Consider the following 22,705-nt stretch of genomic DNA (forward strand, 5'->3'; position numbering starts at 1 on the left):
GCGAACGATATATTATAATTTGGCAAGTAGACAGAATTTCCACTTGTGTTTACCCACCAAATTCTCTTCAGGCTAGTTTTGCACAGTGCCAGGGATCCCCTTGGTACTTGCAGCTTTCACATGCCTTCATGGTTCCCACAACCATTGTATGTTGATGCAATGATAACCTTAGCTACTACCTTGGTTATGAAGATGACACTGTCATTCCAGTGCATGGGGACTTAACACAGTGCTAATTGGTCAGGCTGATGACAAATCCTGCAGACCATTCTGCTTTGGATTCAGGGAGAAGACAGTTGCCTTTTGTGGGATCAATCACACAAAAGTAGGATTGATCCCAAGATTTCCTTTACTTCTTTGTGCAACTTTCATCTATGAATTTATATACTGCCTCTTCCTGATATCGTCTAGTTAGATTATGTTATCTACTGGAAATATAAATTTGGTATCAGTGTATAGAGTAAAAGCTCTTCTTTTATTGTTCTGAACGTCTTTCATACTTCAGAGTGGTGTCATAGTTCTGGTCTTTTGGGGGTGGAGGATAACATCTATGCTCCCACTAACCTCACATGATCTGTCTTCCTTTTATCCCTGACCACATTACCAGCCATTTCCTGCTGCAGACACACTGCTGGTCTGCTGTTCTTCAAGCACTTCAGGCATGCTCTCCCCTTAGGGCCATTGTGCCTGCTGTTACCTCTGCTGGGCATGCTCTTCCCCCATGTCCATGTGGCTAGCTCCCCTACTTCCTTCAGGTTTTGATTCAAAAGCCACCTTTTCATGGCCAGATGTGGTGGGCTCACGTCTGTAATCTCAGCACTTTCGGGAGGCTGAGGTATGCAGATCACCTGAGGTCAGGAGTTTGAGATCGGCTTGGCCAACATGGTGAAACTCTGTCTCTACAAAAAATACAAAACTTAGCTGGTGTGGTGGCAGGTGCCTGTAATCCCAGCTACTCGGGAGGCTGAGACAGGAGAATCACTTCAAGCTGGGAGGCGGGGCTTTCAGTGAGCTGAGATCACCCCACTGCACTCCAGCCTGACCAACAAAATGAGAGACTCTGTCTAAAAAAAAAAGGCACCTTTTCAGTGATGTCTTCCCTAGCCAATCTATTTAAAATGTTTGAGCCACTTCGTATCCCCTTCCCTGCATTGTTTTTCTCCCTGTCACTTTTCTCGCTGTCTGACATACTATACGTTTTCCTTATTTAGCTTGCTTATTGTCCATGTCCCCCATTACAATATAAACTCCATGAAGAAGGGTTTTTATCTGTTCTATGTACTACTGTATTGGGGATACAGTACCTCCAACTGTGCTTGTAGTAGTTGCACAAGCACTACATAGTAGTTGCTCAAACATGTTTTTAGAACTGGTGACTTGATTATGTTAAAGGCTTCCACCAGAAGTTGCTTTTCTGAGATGTCATCAGAGCAAGCTCCTCTGTTCCCTGTATTATTTTAGTTATTCTTTCTGAGGCCTCACTAGCTCCAGCCAAAGGTAGAAGGAGAAAAACAAGGAGGTCTCTGAATCTGGAAACCCTAAAAGAACACCATACAACTTGCTTTGCACGAAAGCCAACTTATGATGCCCACATGGCAAGTAAACACATATTTAATAAATATAAAGACCTTTCAATTCAGTTGACATCCCAAACCTTGTGGTATAAACACTAAAGATACTTAGTTTACTTTAGTGAAACTCATTCTATAGCATAACAGAAAAATCACGCTCAGCAAAAATCTGGCAATTTCTAGATTGGGTATGTGCAGGACAGAGTTTATCTGTTTCCAATCACAGCCTAAGCCAAGAGTCCATCAAAATTAATAACAGCCACTGATCTCCCTGTGTGAGCTCGACTCTCACTAAGGAATCTATAGACATCAGTTTAAACACAGACCCACATCCATTCTCAAACCAGGGCTAAAAATTAAAGAGCAAAACCATCAAGCATTCTCCTCATCTGACTATGGAGCTCAAGCTCAGACATGTGATTTAAAACAGTCTTGAGGGGGGTGCCCAAGATGGCCGAATAGGAACAGCTCCAGCCTCCAGCTCCCAGAGTGAGCAACACAGAAGACGGGTGATTTCTGCATTTTCAACTGAGGTACCGAGTTCATCTCACTGGGGCATATTGGACAGTCGGTGCTGGTCAGCGGGTGCAGCTCGACCAGCAAGAGCTGAAGCAGGGTGAGGCACTGCCTCACCTGGGAAGCGCAAGGGGGAAGGGAATCCCTTTTCCTAGCTGAGGAAAACTGAGAGACACAGCACCTGGAAAATCGGGTAACTCCCACCCTACTACTGCGCTTTAACAAGGGTCTTAGCAAACGGCACACCAGAAGATTATATCCCACACCTGGCCTGGAGGGTCCCACGCCCATGGAGCCTCCTTCATTGCTAGCACAGCAGTCTGAGATCTAACTGCAAGGCGGCAGCGAGGCTGCCAGAGGGGCGCCTGCCATTGCTGAGGCTTAAGTAGGTAAACAAAGCCGCTGGGAAGCTCGAATTGGGTGGAGCCCACCGCAGCTCAATAAGGCCTGCCTCCCTCTGTAGACTCCACCTCTGGGGACAGGGCATAGCTAAACAAAAAGCAGCACAAACCTCCGCAGATGTAAATGTCCCTGTCTGACAGCTTTGAAGAGAGGAGTGGTTCTCCCAGCATGGAGGTTGAGATCTGAGAACAGATAGACTGCCTGCTCAAGTGGGTCCCTGACCCCTGAGTAGCCTAACTGGGAAACATCCCCCACTAGGTGCAGACCGACACCTCACACCTCAAATGGCTGGGTACACCTCTGAGACGAAGCTTCCAGAGCAAGAATCAGACAGCAACACTCGCTGTTCGGCAATATTCTATCTTCTGCAGCCCCTGCTGCTGATACCCAGGCAAACAGGGTCTGGAGTGGACATCAAGGAAACTCCAACAGACCTGCAGCTGAGGGTCCTGACTGTTAGAAGGAAAACTAACAAACAGAAAGGACACACACACCAAAACCCCATCAGTATGTCACCATCACCAAAGACCAAAGGCAGATAAAACCACAAAGATGGGGAAAAAGTAGTGCAGAAAAGCTGGAAATTCAAAAAATCAGAGTGCATCTCCCCCTCCAAAGGAATGCAACTCATCGCCAGCAACGGAACAAAGCTAGACGGAGAATGACTTTGACGAGTTGAGAGAAGAAGTCTTCAGTCGATCAAACTTCTCAGAGCTAAAGGAGGAACTATGTACCCAACGCAAAGAAACTGAAAACCTTGAAAAAAGAATGGATGAATGGATGACTAGAATAATCAATGCAGAGAAGACCTTAAAAGAACTGATAGAGATGAAAACCATGACACGAGAACTACGTGACAAATGCACAAGCTTTAGTAACCAACTCAATCAACTGGAAGAAAGAGTATCAGTGATTGAAGATCAAATGAATGAAATGAAGCAAGATGAGAAGTGTAGAGAAAAAAGAGTAAAAAGAAATGAACAAAGCCTCCAAGCAATATGGGATTATGTGAAAAGACCAAATCTACGTCTGATTGGTGTGCCTGAAAGTGACAGGGAAAATGGAACCAAGTTGGAAAACACTCTGCAGGATATCATCCAGGAGAACTTCCCCAACATAGTAAGGCAGGCCAACATTCAAATTCAGGAAATACAGAGAACACCACAAAGATACTCCTCGAGAAGAGCAACTCCAAGACACAATTCTCAGATTCACCAAAGTTGAAATGAAGGAAAAAATGTTAAGGGCAGCCAGAGAGAAAGGTCGGGTTACCCACTAAGGGAAGCCCAACAGACTAACAGCAGATCTCTTGGCAGAAACTCTCCAAGCCAGAAGAGAGTGGGGGCCAATATTCAACATTCTTAAAGAAAAGAATTTTAAACCCAGAATTTCATATCCAGACAAACTAAGTTTCGTATGTGAAAGAGAAATAAAATCCTTTACAGACAAGCAAATGCTTAGAGATTTTGTCACCACCAGGCCTGCCCTACAAGAGATCCTGAAGGAAGCACTAAACATGGAAAGGAACAACTGGTACCAGCCATTGCAAAAACATGCCAAAATGTAAAGTCCATCGATGCTAGGAAGAAACTGCATCAACTAACGAGCAAAATAACCAGCTAATATCATAATGGCAGGATCAAGTTCACACATAACAATATTAGCCTTCAATGTAAATGGACTAAATCATCCAATTAAAAGACACAGAGTGGCAAATTGGATAAAGAGTCAAGACCCATCAGTTTGCTGTATTCAGGAGACCCATCTCACATGCAGAGACACACATAGGCTCAAAATAAAGGGATGGAGGAAGATCTACCAAGCAAATGGAGAACAAAAAAAAGCAGGGGTTGCAATCCTAGTCTCTGATAAAACAGACTTTAAACCATCAAAGATCAAAAGAGACAAAGAAGGCCATTACATAATGGTAAAGGGATCAATTCATCAGGAAGAGCTAACTATCCTAAATATACATGCACCCAATGCAGGAGCACCCGGATTCATAAAGCAAGTCCTTAGAGACTTACAAAGAGACTTAGATTCCCATACAATAAAAATGGGAGACTTTAACACCCCACTGTAATATTAGACAGATCAACAAGACATAAAGTTAACAAGAATATCCAGGAATTGAACTCAGCTCTGCACCAAGCAGACCTAATAGACATCTACAGAACTCTCCACCCCAAATCAACAGAATATACATTCTTCTCAGCACCACATCACACTTATTCCAAAATTGACCACATAGCTGGAAGTAAAGCACTCCTCAGCAAATGTAAAAGAACAGAAATTATAACAAACTGTCTCTCAGACCACAGTGTAATCAAACTAGAACTCAGGATGAAGAAACTCACTCAAAACCACTCAACTACATGGAAACTGAACAACCTGCTCCTGAATGACTACTGGGTACAGAACGAAACGAAGGCAGAAATAAAGATGTTCTTTGAAACCGATGAGAACAAAGATACAACATACCAGAATCTCTGGGACACACTTAAAGTAGTGTGTAGAGGGAAATTTATACCACTAAATGCCCACAAGAGAAAGCTGGGAAGATCTAAAATTGACACTCTAACATCACAATTAAAAGAACTAGAGAAGCAAGAGCAAACACATTCAAAAGCTAGCAGAAGGCAAGAAATAACTAAGATCAGAGCAGAACTGAAGGAGATAGAGACATACAAAACCCTCCAAAAAATCAATGAATCCAGGAGCTGGTTTTTTGAAAAGATCAACAAAATTGATAGACTGCTAGCAAGACTAATAAAGAAGAAAAGAGAGAAGAATCAAATAGACACAATGAAAAATGATAAAGGGGATATCACCACCAATCCCACAGAAATACAAACTACCATCAGAGAATACTATAAACTCCTCTACACAAATAAACTAGAGAATCTAGAAGAAATGGATAATTTCCTGGACACTTACACTCTCCCAAGACTAAACCAGGAAGAAGTTGAATCCCTGAATAGACCAATAGTAGGCTCTGAAATTGAGGCAATAATTCATAGCCTACCAACCAAAAAACGTCCAGGACCAGACAGATTCACAGCCGAATTCTACCAGAGTTACAAGGAGGAGCTGGTACCATTCCTTCTGAAACTATTCCAATCAATAGAAAAAGAGGGAATCATTTTATGAGGCCAACATCATCCTGATACCAAAGCCTGGCAGAGATACAACAAAAAAAAGAGAGTTTTAGACTAATATCCCTGATGAACATCGATACAAAAATCCTCAATAAAATACTGGCAAACCGAATCCAGCAGCACATCAAAAAGCTTATCCACCATGATCAAGTGGGCTTCATCCCTGGGATGCAAGGCTGGTTCAACATATGCAAATCAATAAACCTAATCCAGCATATAAACAGAACCAAAGACAAAAACCATATGATTATCTCAACAGATGCAGAAAAGGCCTTTGACAAAATTTAACAGCCTTCATGCTAAAAACTCTCAATAAATTTGGTATTGATGGAATGTATCTCAAAATAATAAGAGCTATTTATGACAAACCCACAGGCAATATCACACTGAATGGGCAAAAACTGGAAGCATTCCCTTTGAAAACTGGCACAAGACAGGGATGCCCTCTCTTATCACTCCTATTCAACACAGTGTTGGAAGTTCTGGCTAGGGCAATCAGGAAAGAGAAAGAAATAAAGGGTATTCAGTTAGGAAAAGAAGAAGTCAAATTGTCCCTGTTTGCAGATGACATGATTGTATATTTAGAAAACCCCATGGTCTCAGCCCAAAATCTCCTTAAGCTGATAAGCAACTTCAGCAAAGTCTCAGGATACAAAATCAATGTGCAAAAAATCACAAGCATTCTTATACACCAGTAACAGACAAACAGAGAGCCAAATCATGAATGAACTCCCATTCACAATTGCTTCAAAGAGAATAAAATACCTAGGAATCCAACTTACAAGGGATGTCAAGGACCTCTTCAAGGAGAACTACAAACCACTGCTCAGTGAAATAAAAGAGGACACAAACAAATGGAAGAATACACCATGCTCATGAATAGGAAGAATCAATATTGTGAAAATGGCCATACTGCCCAAGGTAATTTATAGTTTCAATGCCATCCCCATCAAGCTACCAATGACTTTCTTCACAGAATTGGAAAAAACTGCTTTAAAGTTCATATGGAACCAAAAAAGACCCCGCATTGACAAGACAATCCTAAGCCAAAAGAACAAAGCTGGAGGCATCACGCTACCTGATTTCAAACTATACTACAAGGCTACAGTAACCAAAACAGCATGGTACTGGTACCAAAACAGAGCTATAGACCAATGGAACAGAACAGAGTCCTCAGAAATAATACCACACATCTACAGCCATCTGATCTTTGACAAACCTGAGAGAAACAAGAAATGGGGAAAGGATTCCCTATTTAATAAATGGTGCTGGGAAAATTGGCTAGCCATAAGTAGAAAGCTGAAACTGGATCCTTTCCTTACTCCTTATATGAAAATTAATTCAAGATGGATTAGAGACTTAAATGTTAGACCTAAAACCATTAAAACCCTAGAAGAAAACCTAGGTAATACCATTCAGGACATAGTCATGGGCAAGGACTTCATGTCTAAAACAGCAAAAGCAACGGCAACAAAAGCCAAAATTGACAAATGGGATCTAATTAAACTAAAGAGCTTCTGCACAGCAAAAGAAACTATAATCAGAGTGAACAGCCAACCTACAGAATGGGAGAACAATTTTTGCAATCTACTCATCTGACAAAGGGCTAATATCCAGAACCTACAAAGAACTCAAATAAATTTATAAGAAAAAAACAAACAACCCCATCAAAAAGTGGGCAAAGGATATGAACAGACACTTCTCAAAAGAAGACATTCATACAGCCAACAGACACATGAAAAAATGCTCATCATCACTGGTCATCAGTGAAATGCAAATCAAAACCACAATGAGATACCATCTCACACTGGTTAGAATGGCAATCATTAAAAATTCAGGAAACAACAGGTGTTGGAGAGGATGTGGAGAAACAGGAACACTTTTACACTGTTGGTGGGACTGTAAACTAGTTCAACCATTGTGGAAAATGGTGTGGCGATTCCTCAAGGATCCGGAACTAGAAATACCATTTGACCAGCCATCCCATTACTGGGTATATACCCAAGGGATTATAAACCATGCTGCTGTAAAGACACATGCACACGTATGTTTTTTGCAGCACTATTCACAATACCAAAGACTTGGAATCAACCCAAATGTCCATCAGTGACAGACTGGATTAAGAAAATGTGGCACATATACACCATGGAATACTATGCAGCCATAAAAAAGGATGAGTTTGTGTCCTTTGTAGGGACATGGATGCAGCTGGAAACCATCTTTCTCAGCAAACTATCACAAGAACAGAAAACCAAACACCACATGTTCTCACTCATAGGTGGGAATTGAACAATGAGATCACTTGGACACAGGAAGGGGAACATCACACACTGGGGCCTATCGTGGGGAGAGGGGAGGGGGGAGGGATAGCATTAGGAGATATACCTAATGTAAATGACGAGTTAATGGGTGCAGCACACCAACATGGTACATGTATACCTATGTAACAAACCTGAACGTTGTGCACATGTACCCTAGAACTTAAAGTATAATAATAAAAAATAAATAAATAAATAAATAAATAAATAAATAAATAAATAAATAAAACAGTCTTAAGAGGATGTCTGTTGTTAGGTTTAGAGTATGTTATGTGAGTATAGATTATATGTATATGTTACGACTTCCCTTAACTCACCAGTGAGTTAAATAAACTATACACTCTCTGAACTCTATGCAGTATTTCTCAATGTATGGCCTGGAATCCCCCAGCACCAAAATCACCTGGAATGAATGTTGCAAAAGCACGTTTTGGGGACATATCAAGGCCTAATGAGTAAGAATATCAGGGGAAAGGCTTTAGAATAGTTTTAACAGGGTTTCCAAATGAGTCTTCCAGGAGCCAAAGTGGAGAACCACTGCCTAGTCCTCTAGCATGACGAGAAAGGCTCCCATTTTCAAATATGAGTACAGCAAGTTCAGGAATAATCCTGTCAGTTGCCTTAGAACAGGAGTCAGAAATATATGGACTCCTTTTGGGAAGTGTGGCTTCTTCTTAGGCCTTCTTAGGTCCTCTTTCCCTCAGTCCTATTGGTTAGCAGCAACCTAGAAAAGTTACCACACGGTGGCTCATGCCTGTAATCCTAGCACATTGGGAGGCCTAGGAGGGCAGATCACGAGGTCAGGAGATCGACACCATCCTGGCTAACACAGTGAAACCCTGTCTCTACTAAAAATACACACACACACAAAAATAGCCAGGCATGGTGGTGCACACCTGTAGTCCCAGCTACTCGGGGGGGCCAAAGCAGGAGAATTGCTTGAACCCGGGAGGCAGAGGTTGCAGTGAGCTGAGATTGCGCCACTGTATTCCAGCCTGGGCGACAGAGCGAGACTGTCTTTAAAAAAAAAAAAAAAAGTTACCACAGGAGCCAACCACAGGATTTTATGAGTTACCCAAGAAAAGCAAATAGAATCCCTTCCTGGCAGAATTCTGAAAGAAAAACAAATGGAGAAAGTGGGACACCTTTCTCTACTTTTCCATCCTCACTCCCCTCCAACCCTACTTCTCCTTCCATGCACTCTGACAGCCGACATACCCTGTCCGAACCCAATCTGCATATTATTTTTTCTTTTGTATAAATGTAAGGGGTAGAAGCGTAGTTTGTTACATGGATATGTCGCATAGAGGTGAAGTCTGAGCTTTTACTTTTACTGTAACCATCACCCAAATAATATACATTATGCCCATTAAGCAATTTGTCATCCCTCACCCTCCTCCCTCGCTCCCACCCTTCCAAATCTCCAATGTTTATTTTCCACACTCTATGTCCACTATGTACACATTATTTAGCTCTCACTTATAAGGGAGAACATTTGGTCCATTATGCGTATTATTAAGTACGGCTGAGATGTTTTCATTTCTTCTCCTGTGTTTTAGAGAGAGTTTAGCACAGACATCTTCAGATTAATATCTGGAATTAAATGGGCTCCTCGTGCCTCAACATCTGGGAGACGTGCCCGGCCTGGTACCTACTAATCCAGAATCTTCTTAGATAAGAAACCTGGGTTGGACCTCGGGCCAGGGGAAAGGATTCTTCAGCACTGGTTGTTAGAGAGCTGAACATTCCTTTGCTGTTAGCTGGGATAAGGGCTTCTCTTTGGAAAATAATAACACATTTTCCCTTCTGTCAAGTTTCTAGACCCAGTGCAAAGGAGTTTAGTCAATAATGCACATTTTGGTAGTCCTTTTTAATGATTTATTTTTCTGTTGTATGATGCTAGGGTTTTCCCCTTTTGAGCAGGGACAGAGAGAAGGTTGACTGTCTTCTTGGAACAAAGGAAAGCTCTGATTGTAATGTCTTAAATAAGGGGATTACCAGGTGGCTATTTAGGCCCAGATTTCATCAAGCATTTGGCCCATAAAGCTGTCACTCTGGGAAAAAATACATTCTGAAACGGACACTGGGATGTTGGAGAGTTGGGTTCTATGTGAGTCAAAACTAAAAGCATGTGTCTGTCTCCACAAGAAGAAACAATTCTTGGTGGGAAAAGTGGTTCTTGGTGGGAAACTTCTGCACCAAGAGGTACTGGCACAGAGTGTGAGACCCAGTAATGGCTGTAGGGATTTTAACTCCCTGGATGTAGCAAAGTGCCCATTCCTGAGAGTTCCTGCACAGCTGCTGCTTCATTCAAAATCTGTGTTACTTAAAGCTGTTGTGGTCAATATTTTTGCCAACTTGAAAGTTCTTGAAGGTGGAATTTCTGATATTCCCTGCAGCCCCCTCCCCCTTCTGTCACAATCTCTTCAATTTCTTAACTAGTATAGAGAATAAGAACATGGACTTTGAAACCAAATAGGCCTGAATATGACATCCTAGCTATACAATTTATTGGCTGTCTGACCCTGAGCAGGTTCCCTAGCCCTTTTGAGCCTCAGTTTTCATGTCTGTAAAATGGGAATAATCATAATACATACTTTGGTTTGTTGTTGTAAAGATTAAATAAAATTATACAAGGAAAGTGCTTAACACAGTGCCTGTTACATAAGAAAGTCTTGATAAATGTTAGCTGTTGTTGCTATTGCTGGGCATTGGTTATACAAAGTTAGATGACTGCTAGAGGCCACATAGTTCAGTGAAAAGTGCTATGGATTTGGTCAGGAGTCCTGGGATCAAGCCCCAGCTCTATCTTTGATTGGCTCTGTGGCCTTGGCCAAGTCACTTCACCTCTTTGAACCTCAATTTTTTTTCATTTACAATGAGAGTCTTTCCTATCTGCTTTACAGAGTTACTGAGAGAATCAAATGTAACTATATATGGAAAATCACTTTGAAAGTTGTAAATTTTTGTGCAATCATGGGGGAGGGAGCATTATGTTCTCCTTTGATGTATTAGAGGGTTTTAAAACTAAAATTTTATTTTATTTTAGAGACAGAGTCTCACTACATTGCCCAGGTGGAAGTACGGTGGCTACACACAGGCATGATCATAGTGCACTACAGCCTCGAGTTCCTAACCTCAAGTGATCTTCCTGCCTCAGTCTCCTGAGTGTCTGAGACTACAGACATACGCAGCAGAGGATTGCTTAAAAAAAAGATGGCTCTGTGCTTCGGAGACTTATTTGTATACAATGCTGTGGAATTATGGTGTAAGTCATCCAGGTAAAGCATGAGACATTACAAAAAGAGGCAAACTTGTAGCACTCTAAATTAACTCCTTATTAACCAATTCAGTGGAATAACTTAACCCTCAAATGTTAACTACCAGCATTTACCCTGCAATGTGACTGAGGCCAGGGAATTTAATCAGCCCAAACTTTAAGCTGTAAGAATTTTACCCTGACAAGGTATATTGACAGCTTATCTTCACAGGTGTGGAACAAAGGACAAAACTCAAACTCATCCCTCTGCTCACCTGAGACAAATGCATATTTGATTGCTTCTTCTGATGTAAAAATGTAGATTCACTGAGGAAGATGAAGGCATAAGTGACTATTCCTCTATCCCCTCTCATATGTAAATTGTGTATTCAGTGAAAAACTGATCAAAGACTCAAAACAACGCAACTATTTGTCTCTTATCTTCCCACACCTTTTAAAATTGTGTTCATCTTTCCCCAATATCCACTTTTTCCCCTTTAAACATTGAAGTCCTCAAAATCATCTTTGGAGAAAGGTACAGACCTGCCTCCTAGGTGCGCATCCTTAACCAGGGCAAAATAAAATTTTCTAATTGTTTCTGACAATTTGTCTTAGGTACTTTTCTGGTTTACAAACCCAACAACAAAAAGATAAATAACCCAATTAATAAATGGGCAAAGGAGAAATCGATATTTCTCCAAAGAAGATACACAAATGGCTAACAAGCACATGAAAAGATACTTAACATCACTATTTACTAGAGAAATGCAAATCAAAACCACAATGAGATACTATTTCACACCCACTAGCATGACTATAATTTTTTTAAAACAGGAACCTAACAAGTGTAATGTAAAGCGGTACTGCTGTTGGGGAAAACAGTTTGATTAAACATAGAATTACCATATGACCCAGCAATTCCACTCCAGGTATATACCCAAAAGAATTGAAAACAGGTGTTCAAACAAAAATTCGTACACGAATGTTCATAATAGCACTATACACAATAACCAAAAGGTAGATAGGACACAAGTGTCTATCAATGGATGAATGGCTAAACAAAACGTGGTACATCCATAAATTGAAATATTATTTAATCATAAATAGAAATGAAGTACTGATAAATGTCATGACATGGATGAACCTCAAACACATTATGCTAAGTGGAAGAAGTCAACACAAAAGCCACATATTGTACGATTCCATTTACGTGAAATATCCAGAGTAGGCAAGTACAGCGATAGAAAGCAGAATAGTTGTTGTCAGGGGCTGGTGGGAGATACGAATGGTGAATAACTGCTCAATAGGAACTGGGCTTCCATTTGGGAGAACCAAACAGGTTCTGGATCTTGATAGTGGTGATGATTGCATCACATTGTGAATGTATGTACTGTCACTGAATTGTATACTTTAAAATGGTTAAAATGATACATTTTATGTGATCTGTATTTTACCACAATAAAAAATGTTATCTAATTCAATTCTTCCACTAATTCAGATTATGCATCCCAATTAATCTGATTTAGTGGTATCCTGCAGAAAATACTTGTAGTCATAACCCAGATCCATAAAACAATAAGCATCCATCCACCTACTACCAGTCTGTGCTTTAACTTTGGTTTTAACCTAATTTGTTTCTTTGTTGACATATCTAACTGAGGGCTGCTTCACTTCATAGGATCTTTTAACATCAAAATAGAGTTTTGTTCTGACTGGTCAATTCTCTTCCTTAAAAATTAGGTTTCTGTTTACTTTTTATTTCCAAAGGTTAATCATTCTAAACTCTACTTCACTCTCAGAGCCCTTTCAAGTTCACCAACAACCAATTCAATTAAACACACATTAGTTTGAGAATGGAAGTGTTGATATGGGCACGCACTACTATACGCTGATTGATATTATCTGGTTGACAAACCTAGACGTATGAAATAGACACATCACCCTCTCATGTGTCAACTGATTTTTCACATGGATATGTGTCTATCAAATAATATTATATGCCTTAACCTCTGATATTTTCTGGATTTCAAAGTAGAGACTATGCTTCAGTAAAAATCTCTATTTTTATCTTCATGAAATAACTCAAAACATCTGCACACTTATTTTTTCCAAAATACTATCTTCTCTTGCTTATACATTAAAAAGGTGATTATTTGGTTCGTAAAATTGGATGGAAAACCACCATGCAAATCAAAAGCCAAGAATGTCAGCTCCTTCCCCAATCATCCCCCTAGTGTTGAGCTCCAGCGGGAGAATAGATGACACAAGAAGAAATTATGCCTCTGATCTGTGAGCCCCCTCAACCTGCCCCTTAATATATACTCACCTGAGTGGCTGTCAAACTCTCATGTGGTAAAGCCTTCTTTTGTGGATTCTTAGGTGACTCATCATCGAGAGAGATTTCTACCAAGTTCTTAGAAATTATGTCAGGTTGGATAACAGGTGGGATGATGCTGAGTCGGCGTTGGCGTGGTGGTGGGTTCTGTCAAGAGGGAGAATAGAAGGAACAAGTTAAAACCTGTGTGCTCTCACCCAAATTAGTGGTTTTCTCTTATTCTTTAATAAGAGAAAGGAATCCAAAGTTGGTTGAAGAACTAAGAATCCAAAGTGAAAAAAATAAGCTCTGGGAAGAATTTCCTACCTCCCCGTCTTCATTTCTAATACCTACTCAAACCAAAGACTACTAGCCTTGATTTCCCCTCTGGGGTGCTGCACACTTTTGCCAGTCCCCAAAGACAGAAACTTCAAATTGCTTGTTCGTGAAAAATCAGAATCCTGATGTTATCTCCTTACTGGTGTTAAATACAAATCTTATTTAGTTCTGATCTTTCTTTTAATGTCTGAATTTGACTTTGGAAGTCCAGTTCTCGTAGAGGCGAATCTTTGAGTTATGACCTGGAATTGGCATCCAAACTACACTCTTTGTTCCTATTATTCCATGAATTATTTGGATTGAATCTTGACTGTGTTAGTTGCTTATCTTAATCCTGTCAAGAATGACTTTCTGGGATTTTAAAGAAAATCTACAGAATTTTAGAATCTATAGATTTTAAAGAAAATCTATGGAGTGGTTTCCTAAAGGGACAAAAATTGATCATTTGGGTTTTCCTTGGGATTCAGCAGACAGTTTAGTTGATTCCATTTTGAAGAAAATGGTACACTTGACTTTGAGGCAGTGGTCCCTGCCATGGTCCTCTTGATGTGGGTCAGAATCCTTGCTTTTTATGTTTAACAAACACTGGCTAAGCATCTACAATGCATTACATCCCATTCTAGGAAATGGGCCTACAACAATAAACAAAACAAATTCTTGCTGTCATGAAGCTGACATGCTTGCTTCTGTTGTGGACTCCGCTCAGCTCAGGGCAGATAGCCTTCAGACACTGTAGCCAAAGAAGGGGCCACAGTGAAGCTTACCGAAGTTATGCTCCTGGGGTGCTCCTGGCCAGGTTCTCCAGTGCTTCCTTATTACTACCAGGCCCCATTGGGAGCTCTTAGGGAGAGGCCATATCAACCAACTCCAAGCCCAGCTTTAATAATAATAACTACAGTAATGACAACTAACTTTTACTAAGGGCTTACAGTGTGCTAAGCAGGGAATGCTCTCCATAGATACATCTCACTGAAGCCTCACAACAATTCTTTAAAGCATTTGCTATTGTGGGCTCCGTTTTATGGATGGGGAAAATGAAGTTTGAGAGATGATGTAACTTCCTCTAATTCTCCCAGTGGCAGAGCAAGCATTTGAAAGGTCTGTCCAGCTTGATGGCCCTTGTTCTTGATCACTGTGAACTGGTGTCTCCTAATTATAAGGGCCAGAAAAGGGAGAGCCCATACTGAAGGCCAAGTTCAAGATGTTTAAAGGCAACAACCGGAATAGATGGTGTGCCTGCTTCCTTAAGAAGGGCTGAGGGACAGTCAAGACCGTGAGCAGTAAGAAAAACTGTTTTGAAGTCTCAGTTTCTTAAATGACTAAATTCAATTTGATTCAACAACAGCAAGATGCTAATAATCTGCCATTGTATCTTTTTAACTATTTGTGCTCAAATAAAGGGAACAGAAATGTCTTGGAGAGTAATGTAGGCATCCACATTCCTAACACTTCAGATGGGACATCAGGTAAAAATCTGGCAGGAAATAAAATCGGTTCAGTGTCAGTATTTCTGACATAACTGTATACCTGGATTTCTTCTTTCACAATCTCCTAGTTGTTCTGAATGTCACTTAATCCATTAGAATCCTGCCCCTTCAAGAGAATCGATCCCACTGGCCAATTCCATGCTTGCCCCAGCTTTTATGTAGCACTGGGTGTCAGGACCCTTGACTTAATGCTATCAACCATCCTTCCATTTGGAATTGTCATTTTGGTACTTAAGGGACGTTTCCCATGCAAAGGTTAGGTTGGTTGTTGATTACTTAGGTCCTATTAATACCCTATGCTGTCTTCAACCTTGTTTTCCAGGGTATCAACTAAGGGATCAGGCCAAAAGTGTGAGGTGTAGGCCCAAACCAAACATTTAAGAAAGCTTGCCTTTAGGCTATTGTGGCCTTCCCCAGCCACTTCCTTGTGAGAAGTAATGCCCGTAGAATATTTTCCTTTAACTTTCACAAAAAAATAATTTTTTTTAAAAAAATAGAATATCTCTGCTATATGAGTCTCTCTGTTGCTGGGACTAAGAGAGGAGGGGAAAGATGGAGGAGTCCAAGAAACCAGTTTCCTCTTTCTGAATGTGAGAACCCTGTGCCACTTGGTCATGGTCATGAGGCTGCAGGGAGTGTAACTATGGCGGTGAGTGAAAGCTTGTGTTGATGTTTAAAACTGAAGATTGAATAGTTCATGGAAATGACTTTTCCTGCTGTAGTACAAGAGGGCAACAGTCTTCTGACCCTAGGGGCTGCTTAACAACTTTAGGGTCAACACTATTAGTGTCTACCTCAGTGTTTTCTCCTCTATAGCTAATGGATCCAGAAGAAAGGAAACCAGAGTGAGAGATGTGGGGTCTTAGCAGGCATGTCAGAAATAAGCCCCACTTACCTTTTGCCAAATGGAAAATAATCATATCTCCAGTGGAGAAGGGTCTCCTTGTGTGACTTTCCCACTTACACAGGGACCTTTGGGCATAATTCCACCCACAGGCTGAGATGGGGAAGACAGCTGTTAAGGGTTGTCTCCTTGACAATATCTCCAGCTCCCCCTGAAGCATTTCTGGATCACAGATATAGTCTGACTGAGTAATGGATCCCTACCATAAGTTTAGGATTAGCTGGAGGCAAGATGCTACATTACGTAGGCACTAAGGTGTACCCTTCTTTCTCTTCAGGCAGGTATAAAGAAGTTGAGTATCTTGGAGTAATGGAAAGATCATGGGGTTTGAGTTTAATACACCTGGGTCAGATTTCCAAGTCTACAACTTACTACCAGGGTGAACTTGAGCACTATCTTTAACTTCTCTGAGTCTTCATTCAATCCTCACAAGCAACCCTTTGAGGTAGATGTTAATATTATAACCACTGTAGATGAGATAAAGAAGGCTCAGAGAAGTTAATCAACTAGCCCAGGGGTCACACAGCCAGTTAGTAGCAGAGTAAGAATTCAAGCATAGATCTGTCCATTTCTGATTTCTGACTCAGCTGCCCATGCTCGGAACAATTCCACTTTGTTACCTCAGTGATCTTGGGGCCAGTAACCCAGAATGCACTTGTAGGCACATTTTGAAGCACAGCTCCAAACATGGCTCCAGACACAACTCCAGACACATTACTCCTAGGTTTAGGTAGAGTTCTGGAAATACGGGATCTCTGTGTAAGAGAGAGAGAAAAACTTGAGGATTGGTATGCCAGCATATAAACAGTGGAATGTTGCTGTCAAAATAATTATTCTTATGGTATGTTAAGAGAAGTGAATATAGGCCAGGCACGGTAGCTCACGCGTGTAATCCCAGCACTTTGGGAGGCCAAGGTGGGAGGGTTGCTTGGGCCCAAGAGTTTGAGACTAGCCTGGGCAACATGGTGAAACCCTGTCTCCACAAAAAGTACCAAAAAATCATCCAGGCGTTACAGGCCTGTAGTCCCAAGTACTCGGGAAGCTGAGGTGTGAGGATCACCTGAGCCTGGGAAGTTGAGGCTGCAGTGAACCATGATCATGCCACTGCACTCCAGCCTAGGTGACAGGGTGAGATCTGTCTCAAAAATAAAATAAAATAAAATAAAATAAAAAAGAAGTGAATATGGCAACACTAATCAACACTGTGTGCCAGGTAATAGGCACATTATATATTTATACATTCTGTCACTCAAGGCTTACAACAGCCCTGTGGGGGTAGGATCAACTGAGAAGCAGAACCAAGTTCCCACTCCTTTTAATTTTGGCAGGGTTAGAGTAGGGAACAGAAGAGAAGTAGTTCAATTAGACACTGATGCTTGAGTCCACTATTACCTGCCGAGGTCTGCCTCTCTGGGGATCCATAGAAGGAAACATTTTACTTGCTGATCTTTCAGGCTCAGGACCCAACATGAAGATGCTATCATGGGATAGGGCTTTGCTCCCCATGCTGCTCTTGACCCTGGACAGAAAGGAAAGGTCTTGTAAAAGCAACCCAAGGGCCATGGGAACTGAAGACAAACGTATGTTCATAATATGGCCCTACCATAGATACCTCAGAGGGAGAGCAGGGATGCATATGTGCTGACATAGAAAGCGGCTCATGAGATAGTAAGTGAAAAAAAATAATGGTATGGTCACATTTAATATATACACACATATATAGTTCACATTCAAAGAAAAAAATCTAGAAGGATATCCACAAATTGTTAGAGGTGGTTCCCTCTGAGGAATGATGCATTAGGGACAGGAAGGAAATGTTCATTTTCTACTTCACGTCCTTCTGTATAATTTTACTTTTTACATTATGAGCATATATCCTTTTTACATAACAGTCTTACTGAGATATGGTTTATATACCATACATTTTGCCCATTTAAAGTATATAATTCAATAGTGGCAATTCTGGGGAATGGGAGGAAAGGCCGTGAGTTTTGCTATTATTACAGTGAGAATTATAAAAGATCTTTTACGCCCAAATTTCTCTCTAGTGTTTTTGTTTTGATTTTAAAAAATATCAAAGACCTTCTCAGATACAGGAGGCTCTCATTCATCAGATCCTTTCCTCTTTCACACAAGAGCTCTACAATATATCTATCCTATTTTCAAAGTCATCCTATGTATCAACTGCCCCTCCCTTCCCCAAGCTTGCTAAATCCAGATGAAAATACCTTCTGATTGGGAATGGTGCCAGGTTGATGATAATTACATGTTAAGAAAGATCAGAAGAAAGATAAAAACAAATGAAAGGCTAAAGACATGAAAGACTCCTTTTTGGAGTGTGGTAATGTATTTTACCTTTTAAAATTTTCAACCAAAGACATCACAGGAAGAGCAAACTACAGACCAATATCTCTTATGAACATAGATGCAAAAATCCTCAATAAAACACTCATGAACTGAATCCAACAGCATATAAAAAGAATTATATACCATGACAAAGTAGGATTTACAAGGAATGATCGGCTTAATGTGTGAAAATCAGTGAATGCCAAACACTATATCAATAGAATAGAAACAAAAACTATATGACCATTTCAATAGATGCAGAAAAAAACATTTGTAAAATTCAGCACCCTTCCATGATAAATGCACTCAATCTTGATAGAAGATATCTGTGAAAAATCACGGCTAATATCATGGTGAAAGGCTGGATGTATTCCCCCTAAGATCAGGAACAAGACAAGGATGACTGCTTTTATCATTTCTATTCAACAGTGTATGGGAGATTATAGACAGGGAAATTAGGTAAGAAAGTGAAATTAATGCCATCCAGAATGGAAAGGAAGAAGTGAAATTATCTCTATTCACAGATGACGTAATTGTGTATATAAAACTCTTAATGAACACACTAAAAATGACTAGAACTAATAAACGAATTCATCTAAGTTGAAGGATACAAGAATGATATACAAAAATTGTATTTCTATACACTTGCAATGAAAAACTTCAAAATGAAATTAAGAAAACACTTCCATTTACAATAGCAACAAAAGAATAAAAACAGGGGCAGAGCAAGATGGCCGAATAGGAAGAGCTCCAGTCTCCAACTCCCAGCGTGAGCGACACAGAAGACAGGTGATTTCTGCATTTTCAAATGAGGTACTGGGGTCATCTCACTAGGGAGTGCTGGATAATCGGTGCTGGTCAGCTGCTGCAGCCCGACCAGCGAGAGCTGAAGCAGGGCGAGGCATCGCCTCACCTGGGAAGTGCAAGGGGGAAGGGAATCCCTTTTTCCAGCCAGGGGAACTGAGACACACAACACCTGGAAAATCGGGTAACTCCCACCCCAATACTGCGCTTTAAGCAAACAGGCACACCAGGAGAATATATCCCACACCTGACCGGGAAGGTCCCATGCCCACGGAGCCTCCCTCATTGCTAACACAGCAGTCTGCGATCTAACCGCAAGGCAGCAGCGAGGCTGGGGGAGGGGCGCCCGCCATTGCTGAGGCTTAAGTAGGTAAACAAAGCCGCTGGGAAGCTCGAACTGGGTGGAGCTCACAGCAGCTCAAGGAAACCTGCCTGTCTCTGTAGACTCCACCTCTGGGGACAGGGCACAGCTAAACAACAACAACAAAAAAGCAGCAGAACCTCTGCAGACGCAAACTACTCTGTCTGACAGCTTTGAAGAGAGCAGTGGATCTGCCAGCACGGAGGTTGAGATCTGAGAAGGGACAGACTGCCTTCTCAAGTGGGTCCCTGACCCCTGAGTAGCCTAACTGGGAGACATCCCCCACTAGGGGCAGTCTGACACCCCACACCTCAAAGGGTGGAGTACACCCCTGAGACGAAGCTTCCAAAGTAAGAATCAGACAGGTACACTCGCTGTTCAGCAATATTCTATCTTCTGCAACCTCTGCTGCTGATACCCAGGCAAACAGGGTCTGGAGTGGACCTCAAGCAATCTCCAACAGACCTACAGCTGAGGGTCCTGACTGTCAGAAGGAAAACTATCAAACAGGAAGCACACCTATACCAAAACCCCATCAGTACGTCACCATCATCAAAGACCAGAGACAGATAAAACCACAAAGATGGGGAAAAAGCAGGGCAGAAAAGCTGGAAATTCAAAAAATAAGAGCGCATTTCCCCCTGCAAAGGAGTGCAGCTCATCGCCAGCAACAAATCGAAGCTGGTCAGAGAATGACTTTGACGAGATGAGAGAAGAAGGCTTCAGTCCATCAAACTTCTCAGAGCTAAAGGAGGAATTACGTACCCAGCGCAAAGAAACTAAAAATCTTGAAAAAAGAGTGGAAGAATTGACAGCTAGACTAATTAATGCAGAGAAGGTCATAAACGAAATGACAGAGATGAAAACCATGACACGAGAAATACGTGACAAATGCACAAACTTCAGTAACCGACTCGATCAACTGGAAGAAAGAGTATCAGTGATTGAGGATCAAATGAATGAAATGAAGCGAGAAGAGAAACCAAAAGAAAAAAGAAGAAAAAGAAATGAACAAAGCCTGCAAGAAGTATGGGATTATGTAAAAAGACCAAATCTACGTCTGATTGGGGTGCCTGAAAGTGAGGGGGAAAATGGAACCAAGTTGGAAAACACTCTTCAGGATATCATCCAGGAGAACTTCCCCAACCTAGTAGGGCAGGCCAACATTCAAATTCAGGAAATACAGAGAACACCACAAAGATACTCCTCGAGAAGAGCAACTCCAAGACACATAATTGCCAGATTCACCAAAGTTAAAATGAAGGAAAAAATCTTAAGGGCAGCCAGAGAGAAAGGTCGGGTTACCCACAAAGGGAAACCCATCAGACTAACAGCAGATCTCTCGGCAGAAACTCTCCAAGCCAGAAGAGAGTGGGGGCCAATATTCAACGTTCTTAAAGAAAAGAATTTTCAACCCAGAATTTCATATCCAGCCAAACTAAGTTTCACAAGTGAAGGAGAAATAAAATCCTTTACAGATAAGCAAATGCTTAGAGATTTTGTCACCACCAGGCCTGCCCTACAAGAGACCCTGAAGGAAGCCCTAAACATGGAAAGGAACAACCGGTACCAGCCATTGCAAAAACATGCCAAAATGTAAAGACCATCGAGGCTAGGAAGAAACTGCATCAACTAACGAGCAAAATAACCAGTTAATATCATAATGGCAGGATCAAGTTCACACATAACAATATTAACCTTAAATGTAAATGGACTAAATGCTCCAATTAAAAGACACAGACTGGCAAACTGGATAAAGAGTCAAGACCCATCAGTCTGCTGCATTCAGGAGACCCATCTCACATGCAGAGACATACATAGGCTCAAAATAAAGGGATGGAGGAAGATCTACCAAGCAAATGGAGAACAAAAAAAAGCAGGGGTTGCAATCCTAGTCTCTGATAAAACAGACTTTAAACCATCAAAGATCAAAAGAGACAAAGAAGGCCATTACATAATGGTAAAGGGATCAATTCAACAGGAAGAGCTAACTCTCCTAAATATATATGCACCCAATACAGGAGCACCCAAATTCATAAAGCAAGTCCTTAGAGACTTACAAAGAGACTTAGACTCCCACACAATAATAATGGGAGACTTCAACACTCCACTGTCAACATTAGACAGATCAACGAGACAGAAAGTTAACAAGGATATCCAGGAATTGAACTCATCTCTGCACCAAGCAGACCTAATAGACATCTATAGAACTCTCCACCCCAAATCAACAGAATATACATTCTTCTCAGCACCACATCGCACTTATTCCAAAATTGACCACATAATTGGAAGTAAAGCACTCCTCAGCAAATGTACAAGAACAGAAATTATAACAAACTGTCTCTCAGACCACAGTGCAATCAAACTAGAACTCAGGACTAAGAAACTCAATCAAAACCGCTCAACTACATGGAAACTGAACAACCTGCTCCTGAATGACTACTGGGTACATAACGAAATGAAGGCAGAAATAGAGATGTTCTTTGAAACCAATGAGAACAAAGATACAACATACCAGAATCTCTGGGACACATTTGAAGCAGTGTGTAGAGGGAAATTTATAGCACTAAATGCCCACAAGAGAAAGCAGGAAAGATCTAAAATTGACACTCTAACATCACAATTAAAAGAACTAGAGTGGCAAGAGCAAACACATTCAAAAGCTAGCAGAAGGCAAGAAATAACTAAGATCAGAGCAGAACTGAAGGAGATAGAGACACAAAAAACCCTCCAAAAAATCAATGAATCCAGGAGTTGGTTTTTTGAAAAGATCAACAAAATTGACAGACCGCTAGCAAGACTAATAAAGAAGAAAAGAGAGAGGAATCAAATAGACGCAATAAAAAATGATAAAGGGGATATCACCACCGACCCCACAGAAATACAAACTACCATCAGAGAATACTATAAACACCTCTACGCAAAT

The 22,705-nt window shown here is 41.0% G+C and overlaps 1 protein-coding gene across 1 annotated transcript in view; it reads right to left on the minus strand.

Moving 5' to 3' along the window:
- The window catches only part of KIAA1210 (KIAA1210 ortholog), an 83,391-nt gene that overhangs the window by 16,396 nt on the left and 44,290 nt on the right, over positions 1-22,705 (minus strand). The window contains 3 exon segments of the mRNA XM_010365531.1: positions 13,551-13,706; positions 16,889-17,023; positions 17,661-17,787. Of these exon segments, the coding sequence (XP_010363833.1) occupies positions 13,551-13,706; positions 16,889-17,023; positions 17,661-17,787 (418 nt within the window).

This window comes from Rhinopithecus roxellana, chromosome 7 (assembly GCF_007565055.1).
Source record: "Rhinopithecus roxellana isolate Shanxi Qingling chromosome 7, ASM756505v1, whole genome shotgun sequence".
In the NCBI taxonomy this organism is placed as follows: domain Eukaryota; kingdom Metazoa; phylum Chordata; class Mammalia; order Primates; family Cercopithecidae; genus Rhinopithecus; species Rhinopithecus roxellana.